Here is an 8,824-nt window from a genome sequence, read left to right on the forward strand (position 1 = left end):
AGGAGCATTCTAGAAAGATGGGATGGCAAGTGTAAAGACTGAGGCGGGAGCATGGTAAGTGCGTTTAAGGGGTGTCAAGCGGGTCAGGATAGCTAGAGAGGAATGAACGGGGAAAAGAGTAGCAAGTGATAGGGTCAGAGAGGTCACAGCAGAAGGCCTCACTTTGTTGGTCTTGTAAATAATGGTAAGGGATAATCTTACCTGAGGGATCTGCGAGCAGATACAGGAGCTGAGAAGCCAGGACAGGTGGAACCAATTCAGAGGCTGTTGAAATAATCCAGGTGTGAGACAATAGTGGCTTGGGCCCAAGTGAGGTCAGCAAGGGTATGGAAAGGATGTGATTTGGGATATATTTTGAAGGCAGAAACAGCGGATGTTGCTGATGGATAAGATATGGGGCACCTGAGAATTAGAGGTGTCAAGGATGGCCCCTCAAGGTTTTTGGCTGGGTAATTGGAAGGATGGAGTTGCCATTTCTTAAGCTGAGGAAGAAGGGCTTAGATTGAGGAGAGGGGAAAATAGGTATACAATATTAGGCATATGGAGTTTAAGATGCCCTTTACACAATGAAAGCTGATGACCTGAAGGCAATCCCATATATAGTCTAGAGTTCAGGGTCAGGCATGAGCTGGAATTAGGAATTTAGTGTCAACAGCACTGAAAATGTATTTAAATCCATGAAACTAGATGACATTGGCACAGTAAAACCAAAACACCAGCTCCCAAATATCCTCATTTCCAATTACCCATACTCTTCAATAAATAATTAACCTTTGTCTACAATGACCGCAGCTTCTAGACTTTCTAGAACAATCTCATTTCAAGTAATTCTATTATTTTCAAAAGGGCAATTTGTTAAGTATAACTAAATCAAATTTATTTTTAGAGTATGTAAGACTTTTCATATAAATACATTCACAAATCAAGGAGAAAAATATCTTTCACTGGACCATATGTTCCGATTTAAGATTCTAAAACTATGAACACACATAGATGACTCTTCAAATATTAATAAAATTGCTGAAATGTATTATAGCCAGACCACTTGCTACAAGCTTTATAGTTTCTTATTTAATTCTCACAGCAACCCTGAAAGTCAAGACCTATGACATTTCCATTTTACAGATGAAGAAACGGGCTTAAAAAGCCTAAGTCACATGCTCAAAGTCACACAACTAGTGAGTGGTGGAGATGCCTTCCAGTTAGAACTCACTGATTCCAGGGAGAGGGGTCCATTGAGGAGCCAGGGAATTCAGGGTCTCAAATATTCACTAAATCTGCTGCTGGTCAAAGACACTAAGAAGAAGAAACAGGACAAACAACCCTTGACTGTCCATGAAGTTGAAGGCTAACTCAGGTCCTTAACTCTAGGGACCCAATGCCAAGAGGTTGTCTGTGATAGCACTGGGCCAAGAATGAATCCTTCAGGTAGTTGTTAAACAACCAGCTATGGACCAACGAGAGCAATATTGGATTACATGGTATTATAGGAGTAGGGGAAAGGGAGATCCAGGGACCCTCGGCTACTAGGGAAATAATTCAGGGTATAGGCGCACACGAAAGAGGTATGGACAATTGCCAGCCCTTCCCTACCTCCTTACCCTCTTAGTAGTCCCTTCCCACCCCACTGTGTTTAAATGACAATGGAGGTTTCAGAAATCCTCTTAAAAATTTTTTTCCTACAAATGTCTTGAAGATAGAGATGTGCTCTAGAATAATATATATCAAAGTGCGGTCAGGCTGCCATTGTAGGAGATTCAGCAGGGGGCCTGCTTAACTCAGGCTCCATTCGGGGCATCAGAATCAGCACTGCTAGAGGCTGTGCCCTGGCATCTGTGTTGCATGAATCTCCCCCAAGTGATTCTGGTGGGCCAAGGGAGAACGGTCTCAGAGCCTAACCTCTCCAAATGGTGTACAGGCCTATCTCCCAGAGTCCAAACAGGGTATAGGCCTATCTCCCAGAGTCAGCAGGGGGGCCATCATTTTGAAAAGCTTTGCCGATGGGCTACTTGGGAAATACAAACGAGAAATGACACTTCTAGTGTCCCATTCTTTGCCAAATGAGATGGCCAGACTGAAGAGAACTATTTTGGAGAATATGAAAACCTAGCTTTCTCGTGGCCTATATAATAATCAATTCAGTCAAAAACTCTCTCTAGGCCAGCCCCATGCTCATTTTGGGGGCTATAATAATAATTATAGTAGATAGGCATTGAGCAGTTACTAGGGACCAGGCATTGGTGTATGCATTGTACATGTATTAACTCATTTTAATCCCCACAATCAACCCATTTCATAACAGGGAGGCATATTTATTATCACCCACTTTGTATAGGGGAATGAATGGAAATATGGAAGGTTAAGTCACTTGCTAAAGGTCATGAAAGTGGTAGATGGTAGAAGTGGGATTCAAGTCCAAGCAGTGTGACTCCAGACTTCACCGCTCCGGAGAATCACCTCTCAAATGATGGCTTTCTGTACCTCTGGATTCTGAGTGCCTGCCTCTTCTACAGAATACAGCAAGGGAGTGACACTCACCAAAGATGTCTTCAGAGGCAGGGCAGTAGAACAAAGAGGAAACTGAGCTCAGTATGTAGACTACTGAAGCAATGATAGAGAAAAATCCAAAATGTGAACAAGCCAGCCAGCTGTCACCTGCACGCAGCCCTTCAAGCCCTAATCCTTGCTCCACCTGCCTCCCACCCCTGTGCTAAATGCAATGCCAATCCATCCAGCATTCATTCAGCCTCGGTTTCTAACATGAATCCCAATACTTCTAGTTCACACAATTATTATTCTAAATCTTTCTTTAAAAATCATAAAGTTCTACAGTCACATTTCAGGACATATCTATGTAAAAATGCTTGATCCATTAATTCTGGAGCCCTCTCTGGCCTGCAATTTCTATTCTAGCCCAGTGTTTCTCAAAGCAAGCCTGGTCTGGTCAGAATCTCTGGGAGAGCTGGTTAAAAATGTAGATTCCCAGCTTATTCCAAATTGTAGCATCAAAAGCTCTCAAGGTTGGGGCAGAGGATCTATATTTTTATCTATATAGAGGTATATAAATCTATATAGATCTATATTTTTATATACCCTCCCTTACTGATTCTTATGTACATGAAAGACTGAGTAGTGTTATTAACTGGTTCTTGGAAAACCCAGCTATAGCAATAGTGTTATAATAGATTTTACTTCAAAGCATCAGCAAAATCTTTCCTTCTCTTTGTAATGAGCTTTCTCTAAAGCAACCTCCTTTGTCATCACAACTGAAACATCTCTCATTATCTGGAGAATAATTATCTCAGCTTGGCTTTTACACATTCTAGAATTCACCTCAGTTTTCTAAACTTTCTCCTACTCCAATGTTTCAGAAGTGTGGGCCCCACATCACTAATGATGTTCAGAGGCACCTGGAATTAACTTCGTTTCTGTATTGTAGAGTCCTGTTTATTTTAAAGTGAACAAAGAAAAGTTATAACTACATGCTCCAAACCTGTGATTTCATGAATAGTGGGGCTTAAGAAAAGACTAAGTGGAAAATGAAAGAATCAATTTTTTAAATATTAAGTAAATGAAAGCACAGGCAGTACTCAGAAAAAAAGTCTTAAATTTGGGAAATCTTGTCCTGCCCACTCTTTTCTGACAGGTACACTCAGTTTCTGTCCTGCTCATCCATTCTCCAACCCTGACCACAGGATTGTCTGCCTTTATTCCTGTGGTGGCCATGCCAGGAACACTGTTCCTTCTTGTAGATACCTCTTTAAATATAACCTACTGTTTCACAACCAGCTCATGCCTCCTTCCAAAAACCCTCCTGGATTCTTCCAGTTCTCCCTACCTTTTTTTTTCTTTTTTTTTTTAAGAGACAGGGTATCACTCTGTCACCCAGGCTGGAATGCTGTGGCCTGATGGTGAGATCATAGCACACTGCAGCCTTGAACTCCTGGATTCAAGTAATCCTCCCACCTTGGCCTCCTGAGTAGCTGGGACTATAGGCACACACCACACCACAGGTCCAGATTTAGCTAATTTTTAAGTTTTTTGTAGTTATGGAGTCTTATTATGTTGCCCAGGCTGATCTTGAACTCCTGAGCTCAAACGGTCCTCCCAGCTGAGCCTCCTAAGTAGTTGGGACTGCAGGCGTGAGCCACGGTGCCTAGCCCACACTCCCTTTTCAAACTCTTAACATACTAATAGTACCACCTGTGTGGAACCTAATTGCTAGTTAAGTGTCTATATCAGGGGTGTCCAACCTTTTGGCTTCCCTGGGCCACACTGGAAGAAGAATTGTCTGGGGCCACACATAAAATACACTAACACTAGTGATAGCTGATAAGCTAAAAAAAAAAAAAAAAATGCAAAAAAACTTATAACATTTTAAGAAAGTGTACAAATTTGTGTTGGGCTGCATTCAAAGCCATTCTGGGCCACATGTGGCCCACAGGCCATGGGTTAGACAAGCTTGATGTATTATGTGGGTACTTGGTGTCAATTCCTTAGTGAAATGGAAGCCCCCTGAGAGTAACCCAGGGCCTCATTTTCCTCTGGATGGCCCACAGTGCGAAGCTTCCCTGGTTAGACATGAGCACAAAACAGGAACTCCAGGAATACAAGTGAATTCAAAGTGCAATAGAATTCGGTGTTCCGCAGCAATGAGAGAAGCGGCTGCTTTATGCTATCCACATCCCCTTACTTCAGGCCAGATCTCTTAGCCACACCTGAGAAGGGTGTGTCTCTTCATTCCTGCCAGGTAAGGAGTGCAGAGACCTGAGCCCAGGGAATTCTACCCAAAGCTATGAAACCACGGGTTTACCCTGAATGTTAAGACTGGGAAAGGTGAACTTAGCCCAGTTGCAACTTGTCTCTATTTCCAAGGGCCAGTCACCCCTGCCAATGTGTCCCTCACCTTCAGCCTGGAGGAACCAGAGTGGCTACAGCATCCTCTGGTGAAAACAGATGGGCATTCTGAACCTGCTCCACCACTTGACTCATCCTTGAGACTTTGGGCTTCTCTATCTCAAGTTTTTTAGTTTGTCCAATACCTGCCATACCTAATTCATACTTGTTATAAGGCAAAAGAGATGAAGTTATCAAGTACAATAAAAATGTCAGGGACACGGCACATGGATCTGCAGGGAGAATAGGCTGGGAGGACAGATGGGCAGGCTCGGCTCCCAGTCAGGCAAGCCATGGGCAACGGGCGGTAAGGGCCCTACTTCCAACCCACCTTTGCTTGTCATGTGACCCTCGGTCCCCAACTAGCTTCTCTAGAACTCAATGTCCTCATCTGTAAAACTTGCCTGTGCACTAGATGGTCTGGCCTAGGGCCAAACCCAACATGAATTTGAGAAGCTTAGAGGATGATAACCAAACAAGTTCCCACTGTTTGCTTCACCAGGAGGGATGAAGGTGGGGACAGTGTCCTGAAGCTCCCAGAGTTTGGGGTGTGCCCCAGCGAAGCATCACCAGAGATACAAAGACACTCTCCCTCCAACCGGCATCTGTTCTATGGATAAATGCAGACCTGCTGCTCCTCATCCCTGCTCTCTGCCCCACTGTCCAAGCCCCTCATCTGCATACACTGCAAAAGGCCCCCATCTCCTAGCTACCAGCATCAAGTTTTTTTCCATCCCCTTCCTGTCCAAAAACAACAACTCCAAAACCACAGGTTTTCAGTGCCAAGGTCTACCTCTGAAATTAGTTATCCCTTCCACTCCCCCTCTCATATGCACTGCCTCCATGAGGAAAGGGACCAAAGGCCATGCATGGAAAAGAAATGGGGAATGAGTGGGAGCTCTGTTGTGGGGGCTGAGGGAAGCAGAGATGACGGACATCTGTGAAGTAGAATAGAATGGCATGGAGTTCTCTGGGATTCCATAAAGGTTTGCCTGCTTTCCAAAGTGCAAACCACAAATCTAGAGTTCTACGCATGTGGCTTGTTGGAGCTTCCCTGTGAAACCGTAACCATGGTTTCAGGCAGACTACATCATAGCCATGAGCATAAAAACAACAGGCTCTCTCCTATTTTTCCCTAAAACTCAATGTCCTTGAAAAAAATATGTAAGGTGGTATGCCAAGGTGATCCATGTGTAACCTCTGACCTCTAGGACATTCATGAAGTTATCCGATTTTCAATAGAAAGCAATTGCTCTACACCACTTTTGAGACTTAGATAGCTCTCTCACTTTTTGTGTAGACCAAAGAACCCTGAAAACATATACCTCAAGAGGAACGCTTGCACTTGCTCTTGGTGGAAACGTGTAACAAACCTGAAAACACAAAAATCCACGTCCTAAATTAACACCTTCCTTCCAAGAAGAGCAAAAAAAAAAAAAAAAAAAAAAAAAAAAAAAAAAAAAAAAACCCAAAAACAAATACGAAAAGCAAAACGAAGGTTTGCGTCTCTCTGCTTGTCCAAGTGCCAAGGCTGGATGCATTTGGTTTATAGTAGATTGAGACAAGACCTCTTTCCAAATCCTTAATAGTTTAATAATGGAATCAATTAATAACTCAATCTCATACTTAGAAATCGTCTTTTATTGCACAGTATCCTGACAATCAAAACAGAGAAACAATATAACTTTAAATAAGATTCAAAGCACTGACTTCCAATTACCCACAAGCAGAACCCTTCTTAAAATGCAACATTCATTCTGCATGGATGGGCAATGAATTGGACAAAACGAGCTCGACTGATGTTTCTGGGACCATAGAGGAGACATCCTGGAGGAGAAAACATTTTTTCTACTTGTATGTCAGAAGATGAGCTAACCACCATGCAAGAGAATAGAAACAAGCCAGCTTCCTCTCGGAGGGAAAAATAAAGCAACTCCTCGCTCGACTAAGCAGGACAAAGCCAGGACGTGCAAGAAGCCTTCAGTCAAAGGCTCCACGTGCCTTTCCAAGGACGGAGGGACCCACCCACACACAATCACACACAGCCAGCCCACCACGCGCCTGCGGAAGAAAGCCAAGTCCTCGGCCAACCTTCAGCACCAGCGGCCCAGGCTCTCCCAGTTTGCAAACCTCCCGCAGCACCCATCATCTGGAGGGCACAGAAGGAGCAGAGGGCCACATCCTCTTAACAAGTCTCATCTTCCTCGCCAATGCCTGTTTCTCCCCAACTATGAAGTGAAGTGTAGCTCCCCAAGGAAACTGAGACTTACAGGCACACACACACCCCAGTCGTCAATAAGTCCCGGAGCCCTACGATCGAGACCAGCGAGTCTTTGCCCGGGACCCCACAACCGGGTTCCCGGACCGACGGGGAGGCGCCGCACTCACCCAGTCCTCGAAGTGGCGGCTCCCGTTCTGCAGCAGCTCCTCAAACTGGATGGTGCAGTTGGCCACGAAGTCGTCGTAGCCTATGGGGGCATCGTGAAAGACAGCCAGCTCGATCTTGCGCCCGTTGCACACATCGGTGACGAACTCGTCGTGCCAGGCCGGGCTGTTGGTCTTCTGCTTGGTGGCCGTTTGGCCGATGCGCGAGTCGTCCACATTGAGGGCAATGTAGGGGTCGAGAAGGAAAGTCTGCGGCCGGGGTCCCACCGCATGGCGCAGCGACCAGGCTGTGGGCTTTAAGCTCACGGCCTCGCAGATTTTGATCTTAAGAAGGCCATTGAACACTACCATGGTCGGGGCGGGGAGTGGGGGCCGGGGTCACTCCGTCTGCCCCCAGGGCAGGAATGAAGAACCGACGGCCCGGCACTCCGAGCCACAGGGACTCTTGGGGTCCCCTTTCGCCCCACCCCACACACTCCCTACACCTTGTGGCGTTGCGCCCTGGCGCGGGCGATTCTCAGCCAGTGCATGTATTTCCTCGCCGGGTTCCTAACGGAAAACAGGGAGGGCGGAGAGCTGGGGGATGTCCGTGTTTGGAGCAAGTCTCTCCCCACGACCACCAGCTGCACCTCCAGAAGAGAAGACGAGCTGTCGGCTCCGCTGCAAGCCGCGGGGGCTGCCTCGCCGCCTCGCTGGCTCTCCGGCTCCTGGCTGCGGGAAAGCGGGCTCCGCGCCCGGCGCTTACCTACCTTTCCGAAACATAATCCCGGGAAATTTCGACTCCGGGAGGGGGATGGGGCAGTGGGACGGGGCGGGGACGAGAACCGGGGGCGCAGATTTCAACCCGGATCCTCTTCGCACACTCAGCGCCTGCCTCTGACCGCGCGGGGCGGGGGGGGGTGGACGGAGGGATGTTCAGTCTATCCGGAGGGATGCATGTCGAGAGGAAATGGTCCTCCTCGGAGCCAAATTTTTAAAAATCCACAAGCCCCACGGGCAGCCGGGGCCGCCGCCTCCTGGGCGAAGCAGCGCCGCGCCGGAGCCGGCGATCGGGAGGCGCCAGGAGCCCGGAATCTCACATCCGCGCGGGCTCGGAGTCCTGGCGGCCGCCGATCCGGCTCGGGGGCGCAGGCCAGCACCGGGCGGTGCGCAGCGCGGCGGCGGGGCAGGGACTGCGACTCAGCGCGGCCCCACCTCCTGGGCGCCGGCGCCCGCCCGCCGCGCTCCCCGCGTCCCCGCTCTCGGCTGCCGCTTGCTCGCCGCCCGCCAGCCCGCGCTCCCCCGCGGTCTCCTCTCCCTCTGTCGGTGTGCGAGCGAGTCTCCCTCCCTCTAATGCAGGAAATGCGCAAAAGACGTCAGTGTGTGTGAGTGTGTGTGTGTGAGTGTGTGTGTGTGCACGCGCGCGCGCGCACGCAGTGTTTGGGGAAATAGAAAGTTTTGCCGGTTGGGGGAGCAATACGGAAAAAGTGAGCCGAGGAGAGAACGGTGCAGAGCGGGCGAGGCTGCCCGGGGTCGCAGCGGCGGGCGGGGGGGGGGGGGGCAG

The 8,824-nt window shown here is 48.0% G+C and overlaps 1 protein-coding gene across 2 annotated transcripts in view; it reads right to left on the minus strand.

Annotated features, from left to right (window-relative positions):
* PRKCE (protein kinase C epsilon) overlaps window positions 1–8,591 on the minus strand; it is a 534,020-nt gene extending 525,429 nt beyond the window's left edge. Inside the window, exon 1 of one of the 2 annotated variants that reach the window (XM_032176939.2) lies at window positions 7,285–8,589. In XM_032176939.2, coding sequence (XP_032032830.1) covers window positions 7,285–7,632 — 348 coding nt within the window. In that variant the 5' untranslated portion in view covers window positions 7,633–8,589. Of the gene's footprint in view, window positions 1–7,284 lie in introns of both variants that reach the window. The other variant, XM_032176940.2, reaches the window with a different exon arrangement.
* Between the last annotated feature and the right edge of the window lie 233 nt (window positions 8,592–8,824).

The sequence above is a fragment of the Hylobates moloch genome, unplaced genomic scaffold (genome assembly GCF_009828535.3).
Source record: "Hylobates moloch isolate HMO894 unplaced genomic scaffold, HMol_V3 SCAFFOLD_15, whole genome shotgun sequence".
Taxonomy (NCBI): Eukaryota; Metazoa; Chordata; class Mammalia; order Primates; family Hylobatidae; genus Hylobates; species Hylobates moloch.